Source organism: Gobio gobio (assembly GCF_949357685.1).
Source record: "Gobio gobio genome assembly, chromosome: 21".
In the NCBI taxonomy this organism is placed as follows: domain Eukaryota; kingdom Metazoa; phylum Chordata; class Actinopteri; order Cypriniformes; family Gobionidae; genus Gobio; species Gobio gobio.
This window is the reverse complement of record NC_137117.1, coordinates 27,257,668-27,280,363: the sequence shown is the minus strand read 5'-3', so window position 1 is coordinate 27,280,363 and position 22,696 is coordinate 27,257,668. Positions and strand designations below refer to the sequence as shown.

The following is a 22,696-nucleotide window of genomic DNA, read 5'->3' as shown; positions in this document are numbered from 1 at the left end:
TTGTGTATTTGATCAGTTCTTCTAATAAATACAGGCTTTCTGATAGTAAACATGGCAGAATAACCATTTTTCTGTATTCTTGCAGACTGTTCTTAAAGTGTACTCATTTCACATTTCTATTGGCTTAAGGGAGCAGCCGAACCCTAAAAGTTCAGGATTCTAAATCTGGAGGCCTGTGGGCGGGTCTTGGGTGGCCTGTTTAAAGTGTGTCAGAACTGTCACTTGATGTCTAGTCTTTCTGTTGGGGTGTGAGTGCCTTGACCACTGCTTTTCTCGTGGATATAAGTGAGGGAGGCTAATCCACAACCATGGTAAGAGTTTAAATAATCTAAGCGGTCAGTTTGGCCAATGGACGCATGAAAACAAAAAATGTGCAGATGGCCTATTAGTCAAAGTAATTCAAATTACATCTATTAGTATATATCTGTCATTATTGAGAAAGGATATTATAAGGTTACAGTAGGCTATTATTTTACAATTTTGCATGCATTTAATAAAGCATTAAGATAAAGAATAAAAATGGGTCATTCTTCAGTTAGGGGAACGTTTCTTGTCCCTAATGATGGGGATATTCAAAGAAAACAATGCTGTTAAAAAGGTTTTGTATATAGGCTATTTCCATCTCATTTTAAAGAAAATTGCTCTATATTGGGCTCATGCTGTCTGGTCAGAGATGTCTGTCATAATCTGAGAGTAACTTTATGAGGTGTATTTAGATGTTATTTTATATACATTCAACGTTATTTGACTGCTAGTTATCAATGCTTATTTTTTTTTTAGTTTGTTTTAAAAAATCACAAATTACAGCAGAATCCACTGTAAAGAAGCTCACAGCCATGATTGTTTTTTAAACGATGTATTAATGTTTTAACATGGACGAGACAAAAGTTATTTTTTTCAAGTTACCTGTAAATATATAAGAGTAGAGTCTAAAATAAGGGATGGCGGTCAGTACTCAGTAAGTGCGTGGATATTAACATCCTGCTATTTGATATGAAGCTGGTCAGCAGGTTAGGTTAAGTGGGTTGACTAAAAGTTGAGGTGTCACATTCCAAGGGTCCTATTTCGGAATTACCATGTACAGTCATTGACTGAGGGGATAACGTCTTGAGTCTTAAAATAGTTGCAGAGTTTCCTGCAAGGGTGTTCTAGGCACCATTTGCATTTCGCAAGGCCTAAAACGCTGCCTTAATTCATACAGATTAGGAAAACAAATGACTCTCCAGGAGAACCAGGATTTCTCATTTATCAGATTAACACATTGTACTGTACATATCTGAAACTTACTGTTCATTATGTAACCGCTGTCGTTTCACAGACTGACGCGCAACAAGAGGCCCGCTCATACCTGAGCGAGGAGATGCTTGCCGGTGAGTGTACTAACAGAAACATGATATATCACCAATATCCACGTCTTCCCGTCATATTAAACTATATGCGTATATTTCAAAGAGTTCAAGGCTGCCTTCGACATGTTCGACACCGATGGTGGCGGTGATATCAGCACCAAGGAGTTGGGTACCGTCATGAGGATGTTGGGTCAGACTCCCACCAAAGAGGAGTTGGAAGAAATCATCGAGGAGGTCGATGAAGACGGTAAACAAAATGCCACAGTTGAAAGAGTAGATACACAGCACAATATAAAACACTATGGCTCTAAATAAACTTCGAGCAAGCTTATTTTCGCGCTGCATTCTCAGTGCTGCCGCAAGGGGCGATACAGTAAACACTGCTGGTGTAGGTTTAATGTCTTTACAGTCAGTTATTTCTTTCAGGCCAAATACTGATAAGGCAGGCAACCCGTTTGAAAAGAATCTTGCTTGCTGAAAATTAACATCCTGTGTAAATTCAAAATTATATGACTGGTCCTCCAGGCCAATGGAAGAGCGCACGTTAAGTAGCCTATGTTCAACATTGATCACATACTTGCGTAGGCCTACAATATGTGTCTGGTCTACGTGATGATGTCTACAATTAAATAATTATAAGATCTGTTTGGTTTTAAGCATAAAAATGCAATAATATCAATTGCTAAGGTACTTCATACTGTAAATTGTAGGCAGCGGATCCATCGACTTTGAGGAGTTCTTGGTCATGATGGTGAGACTCCTAAAGGAGGACCAGGCTGGCAAGAGCGAGGAAGAGTTGGCCGAATGCTTCCGCGTGCTGGACAAGTATGTCATTTGATATCTTCTAGTGTGCACCTGTTGTTGGATGTGACCTAGTCTCACTTTAGCATATGTAATCTCTAATGTCAATCTGCAGGAACGCTGATGGCTACATCGACAGAGAGGAGTTTGCTGAGATCATTCGCAGCACTGGTGAAGCCATCACAGAGGATGAGATTGATGAGCTGCTTAAAGATGGAGACAAGAACAACGATGGCATGCTGGACTTTGATGGTATGATGTGGTTTATACATTTTATTTCTTTTAACTTATAAACTCTGGATTCTGATCAGATACTGAAGCAACACAATGTCCCTTTCCCCCCAGAATTCCTCAAGATGATGGAGAACGTGCAGTAAAACAAAGACTCACGGACATTCCTCTCCCCTCTCACCCCTGCCGACTGAAACCCTGCCCTCTCTTGCCACTCAAACTCACTCTCCCCTTTTGTCCTCTTTCTGCCTCCATCTCACCTCTTCAGCAGACAGACAGATAAACACCCTTGTGGGGTTTGCCAAGGTTGGGCTCCCACTGACCCTCATGCAAGACCCAAGGAGCCAAGCTGTGGTGTGGTTCGGATTTATCATGTTATGATTGTGCTCAGTTTACTGGAAGCACATACTATGGTAGACCTCATGTTTGTGGGTGTTTAGTCTAGATTTAGTCTAGATCGGCAGCTTATTATCGCTGCATAGACCAATGCAAAGTTACAACCACTTCATTGTATTTAAGAACAAATGCTTGAAAACAGAATAAAAAATAAAACACACATTGTTTAGTTGGTCTGACAGTTTGATTTGTATGCTTTTGTTTTGAGGAGTTTATCAATTAAACATTATTTTTTTCTCCCGAGTCTCTGACCCCAATTAGTTGACCATTTCTGTATATACTAATGACTATAACTATTACTGTTTATGTAGCAGCAAAACCCAAACCCCAAATTTTAAATAACTTAAACTTAAAATAGTGCTGCTTCTTTATTGCACATTGAGATTTTCAACATGACATTCTTTGTGTGCTGCAAGTGTGGAAATCAGTAAATTGTGTCTTGTTTATCTGGTCAATGGCTGCCGAGTATTATTTGACAATTAAATGGTTGAACACTAATAATGCAAATAACTGAGAATTGAAAGCTCAATTAAACCCATTTCTCTGATTGACATACACTGAAAAAAACGACCAAAATGTTAAAAGAATAATGAATGATTATATTAATCCATTTTTCTACTATAACATGCATTGCTGTTATTTATGCATGCCTAAACTATAAATAGAATGCATGTCACAAAAACATCCAAAGCAAAAATCTCATGATGTATCCCAAACTCCATGCATTAGTTATATTTACATGATTAACAACATGCAAATGCATAAACTATTTTAAATGCTTTTTTAAAATAATTCTAAACAATACCAGGCACTATTTACCAAAGCAATTCCTATTAAATGTAGATTAACCCTCCAATTTGCAACAACAATGGGGGACCATTTCATAGTTTTTCTTTAAAATATTTAATTTTAATAAAAAATAAATTACACACACACACTGTAGCTCCCTTGTAAAAGATGCCTTCTCACAGCATATGATATTTTAGGAGTATCTTCCAGGATACATTTTAGGGGACATTAATGTCAGTATATGCTATTGTCATCAATGATATTACGTTTGTTGTACATGTCATGCAATAATTAAGAAACAGCCATGTTTATTGATATTTTCAAGATTTACAGAAATGCTTCTCATAACAATAACACCTTAGTCTTCTGTTAGACGTTTACACTTTATTGTACAAAAAAAAAAAGAAAAACAATAATAATGTTAGAAATCATCATTCAATGAACTGTCATGCAACTGAAAAAACACAGAGCTATAAGAAAAGTGGGCTTAGGTTTACACCAGGTCAAACATCATTAAAATCAAGAATAAACCCTTTTAACGTTGATTGAACAACATAACATAGCAACCGATGGCCTGTTTTTAAGACCCATAATTTGCCTCGTCAAAGGCTTTACGAGCCTTCTTCAGCTCCTCGTTCATGGTGAGCAGGTCCTTCACTCTGGCAAACTTTCTAGGGTCTTTGCGGATGAGAAAGACAATGTCCTCCACCTGCACACGGCCCTGACGCCCAATAGACATCGCCTTGTGTGTCATCTCCGTGATGAACTCGATCACCAGATCCTCCAGTATGTCCACTGATTCGGTGTACGGGTTTTGGTCGTCTCCAAACCCATACATCATGCAGCGAAGCTCCTTCGAAAAAAGCCGCTTTCTTTTACCTTGGCCCGAATCTCCCCCGTTACCTCCGTCGTCTAAATCCTCGTCAAAACCAGGATCCTCCTCTTCCTCAGCCATTCTTTAAAAGAAATACAACGCGCTGATTAGAAACAGCCATGCAAACACAAATATATTCTATATTATAAGAAGACTAACTGGCAGAGTGTATAAGTATAATATAACTTACATGTGAAAACCGAACCAGAACCAAAACAGAACAATCCAACCAGAAAATGCAAAGACAGGAAATTCTGTTCTTTCATTTACATCTAACACGACACCGGTGGAGACATTACAACCGCCAGCGCCACCTAGAGTTCTGGGTGACGCATATGGGAGTCGGTTCTTTCGAACAAATCAATTTAGTGATTCTTTTACGTCACAACGTGAATTTTTTTTGAATTGTATAAAATAAGAACAAAAACAGCCCAGAGAATCACATTGTATTAAATTATTACCCATTACATTCATAATAGCATCAAAGAAAACAACAGAAAAAAAATAAATAATAAAAATTATAGAGGGGAACACTTACAAAAATAATTTTAAAAAGTATTTAAAAATTCTATACATCCGTTTCGCTTTTTTATTTCTTGAATCTTTTAGGGCCTCAATATATTGCTTAAGTTCAATTTTAACCTCTTAACTGTCACCATTTTGATCGCCTTTTTTTCGTATAATATAAATTAGGTATCATTCGAAAGCTTACGACCTCAAAATTCATCCTGTGAAAACCGTTTTGAAATTGGACGTTGCGTTACCATGGAAATGGTCTTTAAATTCTTCTAGCGGGCTCCTCCCCTAGTGGGCGGTGTCATGTTCCATATTACAACATTTATTTTAACTACTTTATAATCAAAATATTTTCTAATCTTGAAAAAACACATATCGTTGGGAAGGTCTGAGTCTCAAGGTTCCATATTTGGTGACCAATTTGAGATGGAAGTGACATTTGGACAGAAATTTACAGGAAAATGCATTAAAAAAAACAATCAATGGAATTTCAATGATACCCAGTGGCTATTTGTGGTACAGCGCCTAAACAAAATCTTATGGGAACTTCAATTTTTGTAGCCTGGATGCCAGCCGAATTTAGCCCCGCCCACAAAATGTTTTGCTCGGGCAATTCGGTCTGGACTCGCTCCATAGAGGAGTAATTATGCCCGAACAGAAACTGTTCGGACCAATGAAATTGTCAGGGCGGGCTTTAGACGATGATGGACAGATGATCAACAGTAACGTAATTCGTATTTGCAGACTTTGTTCGAGAACTTGTTCGTATATGCATTCACCTTCACTATTTCTCTCAGAAACGATGATCGTGTTGGTAAGTACTCTGTGTATCCTAAAATTATTTTATTACTGGCAAAGATCGTTTACACTCATCTTTTTCTTGTAACGTTACTTAATCCAGCGTGCGTGCAGACAGGGTTTCCAAGTGTTTTTGCAATGTCGCGCACAATTGCTACTCAATACTATAGCCCAAAACAATAACTTTCGGGGGGTTCTCCGGAAAAAAATGCCGTTTGGTTGGCAAAATATGTTATTTTGGCAAGGTTGCCTGCTAAAATTCGCATTCCTGGGTTTATATAATCACATAATTTGGGTCGCTTCGACCCGCGGACATGGAGAAAAACACGGACTTGGTAACACAGTGCAGTTGAGTTCTGTTGACATTTGACAACTAACGTTGCGCGTCGCTCCGTTGCTCTGATTGGTTGTGGGTCTATCCAATTGAGGTCGTTCCTGGCTCGGTTGAAACACGCCCCATAATCAAAGCTCAATGGAGCGGTACCAGACTCATATTCTGACTAGAATTGAGTATGGCCACGCCAGGCTACAATTTTTGTGATATCAACTTCAAATTTGGAACACAACTTGGTTAGACATATAGCTTTGATTTTATAGTAATTTTGGATTAAATTTTTTTGTAATATATATATATATTATATATAATAAAAAATACAGTATTTAGTACAGTATTTTTTTATTTACAGAAAATTTAAACTTCCATAACTTTTTCATACTTTCATATTTTTAATTGCTTTCACTTCAGCAATAATATGCCGAGTGTCTGCTTTAAAACAAGACCAAACTTCCAAAGCATTCTTGAATTATAGCCCTTAAGTTCGGATAGTGCATTTTCATGTGTATTCTCAAAAAGGGGGTGACAGTTAAGGGGTTAAATAACAATGTTAGGTTTCACAACGTTATATGGTCCAAACGTTGCAACAAAGTGAACAGAAATATTGGCAAAATCTTGACAACTGGCAAAGACTTTGAATCATAAAATATATCAGCAATTTTTTTTATCGTAAAATTCACATGCACCAAAGCAAAAGGAGTACAATTAAAAATAATCTAGATATACAATTTTATTTGCTAAAGAATTAAAGATAATTGAAAAGTAAAACCTTAAACTGTGTTTATTTTATTTTATATAATTTTAGATTTTTTTTCTTTCGCTTTGTACTACTACTTTGTTGTTCGTTATGTCTTATTATAGCTATGCAAATTGTGTTTAGCATTAAAAAAAACAACAACAAAAAAGCATCCCAACAAAGTCTTATACACACGTTTTATTAATAAGGGTGTTTATTGTAATTGCATATGTCCATCAGTCAATTTTTCAATCCAAATTCTCTAACCCTCAGCGATGGTTTTATTAACCGGTTCAACTGATTCACCGAAAAGATCCGACTCAAAAGAACGAATCTAGCAGTGCTAAAGCGTAGCTGATTTAGCCATAGACATAATAAATACATAGACGCCCTATTGGCCGCTGGACCGCACGTCAACGACGCCGCCATATTGCGGAGGGCAACTTTCCAATAACTCTAATAACAGGAATTGAGAAAAATGCCTGCTTCGTGTGCTGCTCGGGGCTGTACAAATCACCGCACAATTGGAAACAGTTCTCGGGGAATTACCTTTCACAAGTAAGACTGAACATTTGTTTCTGGTTGTATTGGTCGTTATATTATTATATAATTAGTAATAGTGACGTTAGTTGGTCACCAGAGTCAGACTAAAATAGCTAGCGATGTCGCTACTTAGCTGTGGAAGTTGAGACATGAGTTGACATGATTTATATTATAGTTTTAGCTTATATTATATTTTATATTATAAATTAAATTTCCTGAAATCGATTCATCTATATATTTTTGAAAGACTTTTATGACAGGCGACTGACATATTGTGACTCTTAACGTTAGTTAACTTAAGTTAAGTTAGTTGCCTAGCTAACTTTAATCACACATTGAAGGTTTCACAGACAAAGAGGTACGATATCAGAGCTCGAATTCGAGCATCAGGTACGGATTTCAGATATCAAAATATAATCTGAAAAGAGGCAATATCTGTATTAAAGGAAGAGCTGCATGATTAATTGTAAAAAGAATATTAATTCAAACACCTACATCATCTTATTCTTAAATTACAATTATTCTTCTATTTCTATTAAAACCTTTGATAAGTAGGATTACAGCAAAAAATCGTGATTCATCCAGAATTGTGCAGTTCTAGTTCACCCAAATATGAAACTCTGCTGGCCAAGATATGACATATATATCTATGTTTATATGACATATACATATTGGATGGCCTTAGGGTGAATACATTATCAGCTCATTTTAATTTTTGTGTGAACTATTTCTTAAGTGTGTGTGTGTGTGTGTGTGTGTGTGTGTGTGTGTGTGTGTGTGTGTGTGTGTGTGTGTGTGTGTGTGTGTGTGTGTGTGTGTGTGTGTGTGTGTGTGTGTGGTTTTTAGGGGGATGGAATAAACATCCAACTGCAGGCCAGTTCCAGGGCATTTTCCGGTGTCTCATGGTCCGGTGCGGTGTCTCTCCAAGCACTTCAGGGAAAGTAGAACCACAGGATGAGACCCTGTCGCTATCAGGGGTCTGTTCTTCGTATGTGGCTAACTCAGTTAGCTGGACTTGATTGTTGCCGATTTGGCATGATCTTGGATTGTTTGGTTCTTCGAAGCTCATCTGGGGGCCAGTTGCATAAACCATTAAGACTAGTCTTACAAGTTAGACATACATTTTTTTCTTTAAGACTGTTCATAATTTTTTTTTAAATCAGTTACATAAAAACATAGACTGGCTTAATTTGATACGAAAAGTAAGACTGAATGCCACTTGCCTAACTGCTAGTGGCTCATACTAGATCTTAAGACACTGTCTTAACATAATGGCTTAGTTTATGCAACTGGCCCCTGGACTTGCTGTCATAGCAACAGGTCCGGAAACTCAAACCTGCTCAGGAGCGGTTTATTTCATGTAAACAGGATTAGGTTGCATACTTAAAATCTGTCCCAGCCACTGCTACTTTATTTCAAGAGTTCATTACTGAACCTGGGGCAATAATAATTTTAAATAATAAGAATATAAAAATCATATAAAAATGAGTATTTGAAAATATTATAATACTATAATGTTGTGTATAGTAGTACTATACACACAGCCACTTGATTGAGAGATTTATTTGTGATGGAATATATTATCATTTTATCAGAGGTTTACACACGTACAGTTAAAAGCCAGGTGGCTTTTTTAATTATATGATGTCATTACGTTGCTGTCTTGCCACCAGCCAATCGCTGCATTGCTGATCGTGGTTTTGAGTATCTGCCCTCTTCAGGGAACACAAGAACGTGCAGTAATCTCAGATAACTTAATCCAGATATTTTAATCCAATCCGCAAATTTGTTTGAAGAACCAAATTATCCAGAGATCAGTGATCACGATTAAAAGATCTGGGATCTGTCAAATCATCTCAGATGTATTAAGCGAGGTACGAAAAACAGACCCCAGCTGTTGAAATGTAATCTCTAGCAGTAGAAGAATCTGAGGAGCTTCCATTCCCTTTTGTAAACGTTTCTGCACTTGTGTGTGACCACAGCTTCCTGCCAACCCGCTTTGGTAGCCTTGTGGACAATGCCCTGGTGTACATTTCAGGTTTTGTGTTTTTCTGTGATGTGTGCCATGGTGACCCTACAAAGGATGACTGATTATAGATGATTGATGGTTAATATACAGCCTTTTGTTATTGTTGTTATTATTATTATACCAATACTATTATTGTACCTACCAGTCACTATTTAATTTACTATTTTTATTATTGTCTATATTATTCTGCAATTGATATTACATTGTATTTGCTATTATTATTATTATCGTTATTATATTATATTATACCACTTGCAATTATCAATCTATTATAGTTATGCTGGTAAATTATTGTACTTTTCACTAGTCACTATTTAACTGTTTTATTATTGTCTCTATTCTGTAATTGATATTTCATATTCTATTGCTATTATTATAGTATTATACAAACTATGCTATTAATCATTATATTATTGTATTTTTGATATTATATAATTATACTATTCATTATTTTATTTGCTGTATACTGTTTGTTTATTTCATTGACTATTTTTTTATTGACTATACACTATTTACTATTACTTCTCACTTTATCATGTATTTACTATTTGCATTGCAGTGTAGTTGTACCAAATCATATGTATAAAGGATCCATGAGTTATCTTTGTTATTGTATATTTAGAGTATCTACCTGTAAATATCTATCATTTTAGTGCTATAAAAAAACAGAAAGCAGCCTGCCAGTGTGATTTGTATTTGCAGATGTTTCATTTTCTCAATGACGGTCAATTCTAAGCACAAGAAAAGCAAAAATCGGTTAAATACAGAAAATGCCTTTTCCACTATAAGAGAACTTTATTTCATTTAATGTGAAAATTAAATTATATCTCAGTATGGGCGTCTTCATAATTCTTATTCAAGTATAAAAAGCCAAACGCATTACAAGCCTTTGACAATTCCTTATTAAAATATATCTATTTTATAAGTCTAACTATCAAGATTTTAAGTAACTATAGAATAGAACTTTTAGTATACCACGTACATCATAAACCACTGAAATCGGTTGATAAATGTAAACGTTTTTTTTGTTTTTATCCAGAAAAGCCGCAGCTCACCCGTTTACTTGCATTTGTTTACAGTGCAGTCTTGCCCTCAGCAATATGGCGGACGCGTTGACGTATTGCAGCAACGTTCTAAAGCGGCCAATAGGGCGTCTATGTATTTATTATGTCTATGGATTTAGCAGCCATTCTGCGATATTGCTCAGTTCACAATCACAGTGGCTTGGGCATATGGTTAGATAATTTGCACACAGGAAGAATATGATCATAATAAATATTTAATTTCAAAACATCTCGAGTAATTTGTTTAGAGTTCAAAATTTCCCGGGCTGCAGCACGTGTGTGTCAGCAGAGCGAGGTCCACGTCACAGCAGAAGTCATACACAGGGGTGTCTCTATGTTAGGTACACAAACAAGTTTTTTTAATTTGAATGGCACAATTCTTTGGCAGATTCGCGCGCTAATGTCACCCTAGTGATGTGAGACGAAGCCTGCAAATGATGGTTACATAGTGTTTAATGCTACCAGCTTTTCGTTTACAAGGACTATGTAAACAGTAAGGTAAGGAAATCTGGGATCACTTCGCTACCTTAGCCAGAACTGGTTAGCTGGAAATGGCAGCGTGCGCAAACTGTCAAATCATCAGTGAGGTAACGAGGTTTTTGGTGCTCACGAGGGCTTAGGAAAACATTTGAGCTAGATTTTTTTTACTAGAGTTTGTTGCTTAAATATCTAATAAAACAACACATCTTACGCTTCAACCCCCATTTTACCAGGAATTATAACGGTAACGTTACAGCTGTTGCACTTTTCAACAAGTGCTTCTCCTCTGGTCTAACGTACACGACACAATCGCGCACATCAAACTTTGGCCCTGCATGTTCTTATCAACCTACTCAGGGTTTGACTTTCCACATGTTAACATACTTCGTAACTAGCTGTGGTTAATTCGTATTACCTTCCTTTCTTTTTAACAGTGCTAGCTGCGCCTTGTTGTATCCGGGTTGTCCAGGATGGCGTGCCCGACGCAGTTCCTCTGCAGGGCAATGCGCACTGTCGGCCTGGTGCTTTTCTACTATGTGTTTTCCATTGGGATAACGTTCTACAACAAGTGGCTCATGAAGGTGGGGTGTAGTTCATTTGCATAAAAATCTGCCCTTCTTGAAATTTGGATACAAAAAATTCTAGAAGTTTTGTTTGTTTTGTTTTATTTTGAAGATAGCATGGTTTTGTATAATGTCTGTTTTTGTCATTTGCCTCAGGACTTCCACTTTCCACTGTTCATGACCCTCGTCCATCTTGTTATAATATTCTGTTTCTCTACACTGACACGCTTTGCCATGCAGTGCTGGACGGGAAAGCCTCGAATTAGCCTTCCGTGGAAGGTTTACCTTTCTAAAGTAGGCCCAACAGGTGAGAATTTTTGTTTGTTTGTTTCGGAAAAAGTCAACAGTGAGTCCAACCAAAGACCCCAAACATGTTATGAATGTGTGTCGTAATGGTCTCTGAAGAGATAAACAAAAAGATAACTTGTTTTGTCCAACATACAGTTTGGGTGGGTGAAGTCCACATTGATTGTGCCAAGAACGGAGAATCTAGTAGCTTGATTTTCTCTGCTTGAATATTCTTGGGTCTTGTCCACAAGACCATTATCTTTAGCTTGCTAAAAATGAACCACAACCTCAGCATCAAACATTCACGATCAATTCATGTTCAGGTTTTACCATAGAATTATTTTATACTGGCTATAATTTGTATCTCATGTTTGCTCTTTTTGTTGTTGTTGTTATGAGGTCTACAATTTTGTCTGTTATTGTGTCGACTGTATTATGACAAGTTATGTGTTGTGCAAGTCTACGGTGGAAACAAATTTCCTCTTGAGGACAAATAAACTAAAATCATACCATCATATTATTGTGAGAAAGGGTTTTCATTGTAGTATTTATACAATTGTTTGTCTTTGTCCATCAGCCCTGGCGACAGCGCTGGATATTGGACTGTCCAACTGGAGCTTCCTTTTCATCACTATTAGTTTGTAAGCATTATTATTACCTACCAAAAAATCCCTTAAATCTAAGTACTACAGACATTCAAACATTTTGTAGATATTGTTAGTCTTAGATGTGCAATCAAATTGTATTATTACATGCTTGATTCTGATTGGTCAGTCATGTGATTGTGTAGTCAAATATTTTGTGTAATGACCATTAAAATTATAAAAATGTATATGCTGTGTTGTTCCTGGCAACCAGTTTCCTATCATTGTCTTGTAGGACACTTTTTCTCCCATATTCGGATCATTTTAATTAAATATTTAATGTCTTTTTAATATATTGATATATTTGGAATTAAGTAGTCATATGATTAAAGGGATAGTTCACCCATTTTAATTAAATATTTAATGTCTTTTTAATATATTGATATATTTGGAATTAAGTAGTCATATGATTAAAGGGATAGTTCACCCAAAAATGAAAAATTATGACTTTATATGACTTTCTTCTTTCAGACAAATACAATCGTAGTTCTATTTAAAACATGTCCTGGCTCTTCCAAGCTTTATAATGTCAGTGAATGGCAGCCCAAAATTTGAAGTCCAAAAAAGTGCATCCATCCATTATAAAAGTAATCCATACGGCTCCGGCGGGTTAATAAAGACCGTCTGAAGGGAATCAATGGGTTTTTGTTAGAAAAATATCCATATTTAACACTTTATAAAGTAAAATATCTAGCTTCCAGTGGACCGCCTTCCGTATTCAACTTATGATAAAATCATAACTGCCGCAACGATGATGTTGGACGAAGCGTAAGCGTTTTGAACTGCTAGAGGTGTTACACTTTCTTCGTAAGTTGAATACAGGCAGCGTCACATTGTAATGAAAACAAGGTGTTCTAAAATCGACTCAAAATATCAAACATGTTTGATTTCCCCTGAATGGATGTCAAACTCTGAAGCTAAAAAAAACTCTCTGCTCATCATACACTACATGATTTTCAGTGAAATCCAGCATCAACTCATCCTGACTGAAAACCTGGGCACATGTCGTGTAGTTTATTCCAGCCTTTACCTGAACTCTATTCTTGACCTGTGTTACAAGCACTGGTGTTTGCTTCAAGAAATGCAAGTTAAATTAAAGCCACTTGGGATTTTTGGGTTTCCTTTAGGTACACCATGACCAAGTCTTCAGCTGTTCTCTTCATTCTCTTTTTCTCCCTGGTCTTCAAACTGGAGGAGCCGGTAAGTGTGTTTATACACTTGATTCTTAAATAATGGAGTAAAGAAAAAGAAGCTATTATTCAAAAGAAGCTATCTTCAGTTCAGACAAATTTCATACATTTTGCATTGCTTTGTCAAGTTAGGCATAGGCAGCAACGTGCAGCATTTCATAAGACATTTTTTACAAAAGCATGTAATCTGACTGCAGTGTTTCCCCTACAATGTATTCGCAGCGGCGCCAAAATCTTCACATGATCAGTAATATTACGACATTCACTTACAGCAGTAAAAGCACAACAGCCAACGTCATCTTGAAATTGTTTTCTGAAAGTCTTGACTAAGTGCATGAAATCCTCCCTTAAAGTGAAATCCTCCCATAAAGTTAGGCCACGTTTCGAGAGAGAGAGAGAACTAAACAAAAATTTAGTCTGCTTACACTTTAGGGCTGTGATATTAATCTTATTTTCGCTTTTTTTCAGCAAATAGCCTATATCTCAAAATGACCGGCTTGGAGAGTTTTCACTTAAACACAATTTTTCTTAAATGGGCGTAAATAGTTGGGAGAATGATATTATTAGATCTGCATTCGATCTTAAAGGGGCAGCATCTAATAAACCTGCTGACGATTGAGCCGACTTGCACATATACTTCGTGTGCGCGACTAAACCATCAAATACACAACAAAATAGCCTATATCTCAAAATGACAGGCTTGGAGAGTATTCACTTAAACACAGTTTAGCTTAAATGGGTGTAAATAGTTGGGAGAAATTAATGGGAGAATGATATCATTAGATCTGCATTCGGTCTTAAAGGGGCAGCATCTAATAATAAACCTGGTGACGATTGAGCCATTAATGTGAATCAAACAACAAAAGGCAAAGAGAAAATTACTTGCAGCTCTTGTATGATATGTGATGCTCTTAAAAAAAATATATATAAAAACATCATGTAATAATATTTCACAAAATCAGGCTACTGTTTTTTTTTTCTTCTGTATTTTTGATTAAATAAATGCAGCCTTGATAAGCATGAGACTTTTTGCAAAAACATAAAATAGTATCCAAACACTTTTTTTTTATTTTTACATATTGCCCCTCTCTTACATTTGAGCCCTTGCCCCTTAGGAAATTTCTGCACGTCCCTGCAGGTTATTAAAGTAAAATAGGCTATAAGCTAGTCACCTTTTAAATTAATGAAAAGTTTAATTTGGATTTTAATGTTCAAAATGTCTATTTCTATCCACAAAACTTGCCAGAAGTCATGGTTTAAGGTTTTTTATTTTATTTTATTTTTTATTTCTTCCGGAGGTGCATGCCCCCGGACCCCCCAACACGCGGCTTGGTAACAACCTCCGGCACGTAACAACACCGCTGCTGGAAAAAATTGTAGGGGAAACACATGACATTTTAAAGAGAATGCCCTCCAACTGTGGTGCTGGATGGACCTTTTTTTTAAACAGTTTTTAGATTATGGTCTGTTGAAATGCTATTTATTAACACTTTTCTTGAGTGGTCACACTCAGACGAAAAAAAAAATAGGAACTGCTTGATATGTTATTAAACCAACTTGTACTTTTACCACCCAGTGTGTTTTTCTTTTTATATTTTTTTGAAGTAGACTGAGCAGTTGCTTGAGTGCTTTAAAGACATGAAATCATAATGGACCCTCATAATCTTTAATCAAAAGAGTTAACCTTTCCTCCCCCTCAAAACGACTTCTCTTCCTGTCATGTGCTATGGCACGAGGGCGAGGCTATCGCGCTATATTTTGTTAGCAACTTCCAACAATCCAATCAATTCCCGAAGGACGAAATCAAGCCCTGCCCTACATTTTTTTCAGCAGCAGCTCATTTTCATTTAAAGATACATGCACGAAAACTGCATGTTTTTCCTTCCACTCAAAAATGGGCGTTTACAACATGGTGTAATAAATTATCTATTGGGTATTTTGAGCTGAAACTTCATAGACACATTGTGGGGACACTTGAGACTTATATTACATCTTATATAAAGGTCTCCTTGAATGAAAAACTATGTGAGTGGCCCGGCAGGATTTTGCCTGAGTCGTGTTTGGGCTTCATCAACAGCTATTGAGTGGTGCCACTGGTGCTCCAAACACTCATAGAAAACAATTTGGTCTGATCCAGTGTGTGATGATCTTTATGCTTTGTTTTGCTAATGTTGGAGGCTCCTGGTTGAAGGATATAATTTATTAATCATAATCCACCAAATTGGCTAGTGAGTTGATATTTCACCCATATTTGGCGGGTTGGTGGGTGTTCATTTCAAACCCTGGTCACAATGTAAATACATCTGATTAAAGATAACAACTGAAAATACACATAATTTTTTTTAGTCTTAAATATTTTTGGCTTCTTCATGGCAGGCAATCAGTATGTATGTATGCAGGTGCCAACCCATTATAGGAAGTCAGTATAAATCAGTCCAAGGTCACTTTTGATTTTAGCTGCATTAAAGACCCCATGAAATGCCATGAATGCAGTTTTTTATGTACTACTTATTCAAACAGGATCTTGGGGCGAGAGATATTGAAGGGCTTGGCCACCTTTTTCGCTTGGTGTTTGTTGTAGGTAATGTGTACTGCCTGACTCTTTTGAACCCAACAGAACCCATTCCTGATCCTCGTGGTGTTGCTGATAGCTAGCGGCCTGTTCATGTTCACTCTCAAGTCCACTCAATTTAATCTGGAGGGTTTTCTTATGGTCCTGTTGGCCTCTTTTATCGGAGGGATCCGGTGGACTCTCACTCAAGTACTCATGCAGAAAGCAGAGCTTGGTAAGTCTTGGTGTGAGGAGAACATTGAAAGGTTCTGTTAAGATCTCTAAACTGTGACCTGTATTTGGTGAATTCTTGTGACTCTTATGACCTTCTCTTTGCCACACAGGCCTTCAGAACCCCATAGACACCATGTACCATCTACAGCCCCTCATGTTCCTGGGCCTCTTTCCTCTGTTTTTTCTCAATGAGGGTCAGTCAGACACCAGTTTTTTTTCTTTTTTGTTTAAAATTTTAAAACAACACTTTAATGTTAATAATATTTTACAATATTACTGTTTTTTCACTGTATTTTAGGATCACATAAGTGCAGCCTTTGTGAGCATAGGAAAAAATTGTATAGATTAAAATCATTTTTAAAACATAAAGGCATTCATTGGTCAGAAAGTGTGGGAACCCTGTATGTATTGAAGATGTATTATTAGTTTTATCAGTATTTCGTATTTTGGGGGAAATCCCACAAAGAAATGTCAGGTTTATATTTCACCTCATAATCTAAAAAAAATTTTTTAGATTAAAAGGCTTTATTTTGTTTTATTTCTATTATTGTAATGGACAAAAATGTTATCCTATCTCCTAAACCATTTTCAAAATAAAATCAGTTTATAGGGTTTCTGCGGGTCTTAAAAAGTCTTCATTCATTCTTACACAAATGAACGCCTTAAGGCCCTTTCACACCGGACGCGTAACGAAAAAGCGAATATTTCGTGTGCGAATAGTTCGCGTCAAAACCATTCACACCAGCCGCGACGAGAGTTTGCGACGTTTCAGAGCTCCAACATTCCAAAACATTCGCGCCGACAGCTGAGAAACACGGACACGTAATCATTCAGTGGAGACGAGCTTTCAATTTTCTTTAAAAGACAGAGAAGAAGGTTTTGGGTGCACCCAGTCTTAAAGAACAGAGTCTGAAGGGGAGTATGCTAATCTTCTACAGGAGCTAAAACTTTATCATGGCCGGTTCCGCACTTACTTTCAAATGTCCGTGGGACAATTTGAGGAGCTCCTCCAGACAGAGACGGTAGCAGTGCATCTGACGACACACACACACACACACACACACACACACACACTCTCTAAAGGAACGGCTCGATCCGGAGCTGCTGTGTTTCCAGTTGAGTCACAATGTAAACATTTAAGTGCCACAGTCGTACTTACGGAAACACATTCACTTTCCATAGTCGCGGACGCAATTAGATTAAAAAAAAATCAATTTATTGATTATAATATCAGTAGCCTATAGTGGGCAAACACAGCTGCATCTGTGCAGCTGTAAACACAACTACAGCTGTAATCTCGTGAGAAATGCTACCTGGCAAAGGTTAATGTTGATTGAATGGCTAGTGACATCAACTGGACATTTCGTCACCTTTGTTTCCTTGTATGTGATTGGTTTAAGTCTTTTCTGTCGCTGCGAGTGTTTAAAAAAATCGACATCGAAACGAAAAAAATAAACCTCGTTTTTTCGCCGCAGCACATTCGCGTTCGGTGTGAAAGCACTCATTACACAAACAGCTGATCAAAAAATAAAACCATCGCGCGAATTATTCGCGCGTCAAAATCGCGTCCAGTGTGAAAGGACCTTTAAAAGGTTTTAAATTCATAAAGTCATGGCTTTAAATGTTGCATGCATGGCAAAATCATCCTCAGTTTTTTTGTCATGTTTTCAAGTACAAATATCTAGACATCTTTAAATCAAGATGCATTTATTTGAGATGCAAATGTAAAATGAAGCCTAGAAAAATTTGAGTTACGAATTAAAATGATGAATTAATTAAAAAGACTTCCTTTTAAAGTAAGTTGATTTTTCTGAGCCTATTGATAGATATTTAATAATATTTATTTAATAAATGTAATAATTAAATAGATATTTCATAATAATATGGTAGATATTTGTACTTGTTTTAATCATAAACTCTTAATTTTTAATCAGTTTCACAGAAAACAAGACTTCAGATTTGATGTGATTTTGCATCTCCAGTAAATGCATCTTGACTTAAGAATCTTTAGACATTTGCACTGGAAAACAAGACACAAATACAGAGGAAGAACATCACTTTTTTTGCAGTGTGATCAGAAGGTACAGTAAAAAAAAATCCATATTCTAGTGATTGGGAGCAGATCGATTCAAGCTACTTTTTGCTGTAAAATTGATTAAAAGTAGTGGATATCCTAGACATTTACATTTAGAGAACATATTGACGTAATGTGTGTTATCCTTAAATTATCTTTACTTGGTCTTAAAAAGGTCTTTTAAAAAGTCTCAAATTACCTTCATGGAAGCTGCAGAAACCCTGAGCTTAGATTCAGTGCAACTAATTACCATAACGTAGTTCTACTTTACAATTTAAATATCATATTTTTCCCCCTTGTAATTGTCATGAAATTCACAATGTTTAAACGCATATTAAAGGTTCTAAAATGCGTTTAATTTACATCATTCAAAATATAATATATTTTCCATTTGGGGTAAAAAAAAAAAATTAGCTTGGCCCTTTTTTTCCATTTGCTATGTGCCTTGGTTACCAGTGCATTTGTAACCTGTTGCTTGTCTGTTTCCTCATCTTGTCAATCACAAGCAGGACTGAGTGTGAGTACCACAGAGAAGCTCTTCAGGGTCAGTGAGCTCTCACACCTGCTCTACTCTCTGGTGACTCTTTCTGTGGGCGGCATGCTGGCATTTGGGCTGGGCTTTTCCGAATTCCTGCTGGTGTCCCGCACATCCAGCCTCACGCTATCCATTGCAGGCATTTTTAAGGTGAGAATACATCTTCAGCAATTTCTTATTTGCTTTCACATACTTATGAGTAATAAAAAGCTGCAGAAGCTCTTTGTCTCTTCATCTTTGTCCATTTCTCAGTTGCTATGTTTCAAAGCCTTCATAAGACTTAAAGCATTCATATTCTTCACAAAGACATTATCTCTGTCTCTCTCTGTAGGAGGTGTGCACTCTGCTGCTGGCAGTGGAGTTCATGGGGGATAAAATGAGCATGGTGAACTGGTTGGGCTTTGCTGTGTGTCTCTCTGGCATATCACTGCATATTAGCCTCAAAACATACTATAACAAAGGTAAGACTCATCCTGATTATGCCTGTAGATGTTTGTAATGCAATGCAATAGAGAAGCTACGGTGGCCGACACAGGACAAAGATGTCGTCGTCTGAGACAGCAGAGAGTAGCTAGTGCTCTGTAGAGCAGTTTGTCTGCTACTGTAGAAACATACCGGCGCAAAATGGCTACTTCACTGTAAGGGGACCCGCGGTGTATGTAGATCGAAATGGCATAAAAACATAACGGTTCATTATGTAAGGTCTTTATACACCAGTTATGTACATTATATTGCATTTCTGTCAATAGATCCTCATAAATACAACACACTGCACCTTTAAATTGTAACAAAATGTAAAAAAAAAAAAAAAATGTAGGGCGGGGACTTGGTTTTATGTATCTGTTGTTGATTTAATTTGGAAATGTGGGCATTGCACTCAAAAGGGAAGGCAGATGAACACAAGTTTTTTAAACAAACTTAATTTGTTTTAAAGGGGTCATGACATTTTCACATTTTCCTTGATATTTTGACATTGTACTATAAACATATCCTGTAAGTTTCAGAGCTCAGATCCTTGTCAGTCCACAAACAGCTTTAATTGAAACCAAGCAAAATTACCCGTTTTGGATTTTGTCACATTATTACATCATAATGCGTCGAAAGATCAATGCCTACTTCTACATCATTGCCTCTTTAGCCACGCCCACCAATTTGCGTAGTAAATACGAGAGAGACGCAAACACAGGATTACTCCAGCAACAAAACGATAGAGATGCCTCTGAGGTTTACAAGATGTTTTTGTTTTGAAGTGCCAAGTTGTGGAAAAAACACAGTCTTTCTTTGCATTGCCATCCTTGTGATCCTTAGCGCGGATGAACTTTATTTATGATGTTCAAGTCAGATCGCGTCACTCACTGTTCAGACACTGTTCATTTGTTCGCTTCATTTTACTGCGGATTTGTTTTAAAACAAGACACAGTTTGATGCATGCTTTTCAGAGAGACTGAAAATATATTGTATCAATGAAAATAATGTCGCAACACAAACGTTGCTTTGGCTACTGAAGCGGTGTGTTTTTCACTGGATGTCTTGTTGTCAGAAAAGCAAAAAGAAAGAACCTGACAGTGGACATGTTCCTAGATTGCACAAAAAAGACCAGTATGGAATCCTTAAAAGAGAACTTGAGGTAAAATATATTGTTTTTTATTTTTGGCCAGTGGTACAAATAAATGTAGCCTACTCACTGGGTTGCTGAAGCACCTCCGCTACCATTTATCTTTTTTTACATAACATAAAGGAAGGAGTACTGCCGCTCCATGAATCAAACGGATCGTGCTAAAATTGTGTAGTTTGAACCAGGCATTCAGAAGAAGAAAATGTGCAACAAAGCTTGCTTTTGAATCACTTATTGTTTTGTTTGTATGGACCCCAGCTATTGGCTGCTCTTAGTGTTTGTGTATCTCTGTCTTTTAATAGGAAATGGCCCCATGGTGAGACAACTACCAGTCAGAGACAACCCAGACCTTGAGCTTCCACTTCTGCAAACAAAAGACGACTATTGTGAAGACACCAATGATGAAGAGGAGCATGAGATTCTTTATTAGTTTGAGAAAGACATGAATGTCCTAAGTAGACTCGTGGAATATTCTGCTTTAAAGGCTCATATCAATGGTCACATTGACCACAGGTACCTAACAAGCACGAGGAGAGACTATACAGCTAATGTACTGGGGTACATTTGTGTTGTCTGTCTCTCCGTGGTGCTGAGATGACACTATGCTCTTGAGAAGATGGTGATTTAAAGGGATAGTTCACTTCTGTCATCATTTACTTACCCTCTTGTCATTTCTAACCTGGATGGCTTTTCTCCTGTGGAACACAAAAGGAGATGTTTTGAAGAGTGTCTTCCACAGAATGAAAGTGGATGGGGACCAACGACTGTCAAGCTCTAAAATTGTAAATTCATATGAATTGTGTGCAATATTTCAAGGCCCCTGAAGCCGTATGATAGACATTCTGCAATAAATAATTCATTTTGTCTTTGAAGAATAGTCACACGGGTTTTGGAAGACACTAGGGTGAGTAAATAGGATTTTGGAGTAAATGTATAGATGAATTATACCTTTGAAATGGCATTGTGGCATTAGTCACAGCACAGGACCAATCTCCAAGTGGCCTTACACATTTGTTTACATGACAATAAAGGATTTTTTTGACTAAATATCAATTATATTTAATTTGCCCACAATGATGATTTTATTAATTATGACACTTAATGTGTGTTGTGTTTTGTTATATATATATATATATATATATATATATATATATATATATATATATATATATATATATATATATATATATATATATATATATATATATATATATATATATATATATATATATAAAATGAACTTTGATTTATTCTATCATGGATTCCTTTCCTTTTAACTTTCTACAAGGCAACTTTATGAATGGCATGCATTTACTTCATCGTTCAGCAAATGTTATCAACTCTTAGAGTGGGTGGCAGAATTCAGCAAAGCAGATTAGCCTTATTAGATTTGTTTGGAGTTTTCATGCAGGTGGAGGGAAGTCTATAAATTCATGAACCTGATTGAGTTCATTGAGTTTGTTTAGTGGATTAATCATGAATTCAGAAAGGGCCTGTTCGGTTCCAAGTAGTCTGAAGCTCAAGAGAGAGTGCATATGATGTTTCAGGAGATGGGAATGGATTCACTTAAGCGGAATGTATGCTTCGGTTTCCCATTACGTCTTGCGAACATCCACACCTGCAGCCCAAGTAAACTTTATTTATTTTGAAACACATTTAAATAGCAGGGGCTCCTAACAATACAATACACTCATTTAAGGGAACAGGTTTTTATGAAAATATTTTTACAAACCATGGTAATTTAACCATTCATAAACACTTATGTGTTAAGTTTTCAATTATGTAATATTGGTGTTCAGTAAAGGAGCTGTCATAAAATACATTCTCTGTTTTTTTTTTTCTTCTGTTTTCACACTATTGTGAACAATCCAGTTCCTAAATTCCTTAATTCTCTTCCCTCATTTAATATTAAACACATATCACCAATGTTCTTAGGTAAATGAAACATAATCTCATGTAGTTCCATTGATGTGTTAAAGAATAAGACATTTCTTTCAAAATTAACAAAAACATTAAATAGCCTACTGATGGAGTTGACAAATGCTTACAGTGTTGACAAAGG

At 36.6% G+C, this 22,696-nt stretch overlaps 3 protein-coding genes across 7 annotated transcripts; 2 read left to right on the top strand and 1 right to left on the bottom strand.

The window, feature by feature from the left end:
- The first annotated feature begins 153 nt into the window (after positions 1–153).
- tnnc2.2 (troponin C2, fast skeletal type, tandem duplicate 2) lies at positions 154–3,228 on the top strand. Its single transcript, XM_079802512.1, has 6 exons — positions 154–311; positions 1,319–1,370; positions 1,453–1,596; positions 2,060–2,174; positions 2,266–2,402; positions 2,496–3,228. The coding sequence occupies exons 1-6, from the start codon at positions 309–311 to the stop codon at positions 2,525–2,527; spliced, it is 483 nt and encodes a 160-aa protein (XP_079658638.1). The 5' UTR covers positions 154–308; the 3' UTR covers positions 2,528–3,228.
- Positions 3,229–3,857: 629 nt separating this feature from the next.
- taf13 (TATA-box binding protein associated factor 13) lies at positions 3,858–11,470 on the bottom strand. Of its 2 annotated transcripts, none has more exons than XM_079802514.1 (2): positions 11,356–11,470; positions 3,858–4,522 (listed from the first exon to the last, which is right to left on the bottom strand). In XM_079802514.1, exon 2 carries the CDS (start codon positions 4,519–4,521, stop codon positions 4,147–4,149), a length of 375 nt encoding a protein of 124 aa, XP_079658640.1. In that variant the 5' UTR covers position 4,522; positions 11,356–11,470; the 3' UTR covers positions 3,858–4,146. The 2 variants fall into 2 exon arrangements, with proteins under 2 accessions (XP_079658640.1, XP_079658639.1); XM_079802513.1 differs by lacking the exon at positions 11,356–11,470 and adding an exon at positions 4,631–4,722.
- LOC307117578 (solute carrier family 35 member C2-like) lies at positions 7,283–21,706 on the top strand. Of its 4 annotated transcripts, XM_079802509.1 has the most exons (11): positions 7,283–7,382; positions 8,214–8,308; positions 11,375–11,521; positions 11,660–11,810; positions 12,369–12,432; positions 13,563–13,635; positions 16,243–16,411; positions 16,521–16,604; positions 18,994–19,169; positions 19,351–19,480; positions 20,937–21,706. In XM_079802509.1, exons 3-11 carry the CDS (start codon positions 11,411–11,413, stop codon positions 21,062–21,064), a joined length of 1,086 nt encoding a protein of 361 aa, XP_079658635.1. In that variant the 5' UTR covers positions 7,283–7,382; positions 8,214–8,308; positions 11,375–11,410; the 3' UTR covers positions 21,065–21,706. The 4 variants fall into 4 exon arrangements, with proteins under 4 accessions (XP_079658635.1, XP_079658634.1, XP_079658633.1 ...); XM_079802508.1 differs by lacking the exons at positions 7,283–7,382; positions 8,214–8,308 and adding an exon at positions 10,602–10,801; XM_079802507.1 differs by lacking the exons at positions 7,283–7,382; positions 8,214–8,308 and adding an exon at positions 10,745–10,958.
- The last annotated feature ends 990 nt before the right edge of the window (positions 21,707–22,696 follow it).

Coding starts and splice junctions, on each gene's coding strand:
- LOC307117578 (XM_079802509.1), top strand. CDS start 11,411: ATGGCGTGCCCGACGCAGTTCCTCTGCAGGGCAATGCGCACTGTCGGC. Junction 11,811..12,368: donor TTCTAAAGTAGGCCCAACAG/GTGAGAATTTTT, acceptor TTTGTCCATCAG/CCCTGGCGACAGCGCTGGAT. Junction 16,605..18,993: donor TCTGTTTTTTCTCAATGAGG/GTCAGTCAGACA, acceptor AATCACAAGCAG/GACTGAGTGTGAGTACCACA.
- tnnc2.2 (XM_079802512.1), top strand. Junction 1,597..2,059: donor CGAGGAGGTCGATGAAGACG/GTAAACAAAATG, acceptor TGTAAATTGTAG/GCAGCGGATCCATCGACTTT. Junction 2,403..2,495: donor TGGCATGCTGGACTTTGATG/GTATGATGTGGT, acceptor CTTTCCCCCCAG/AATTCCTCAAGATGATGGAG.
- taf13 (XM_079802514.1), bottom strand. CDS start 4,521: ATGGCTGAGGAAGAGGAGGATCCTGGTTTTGACGAGGATTTAGACGAC.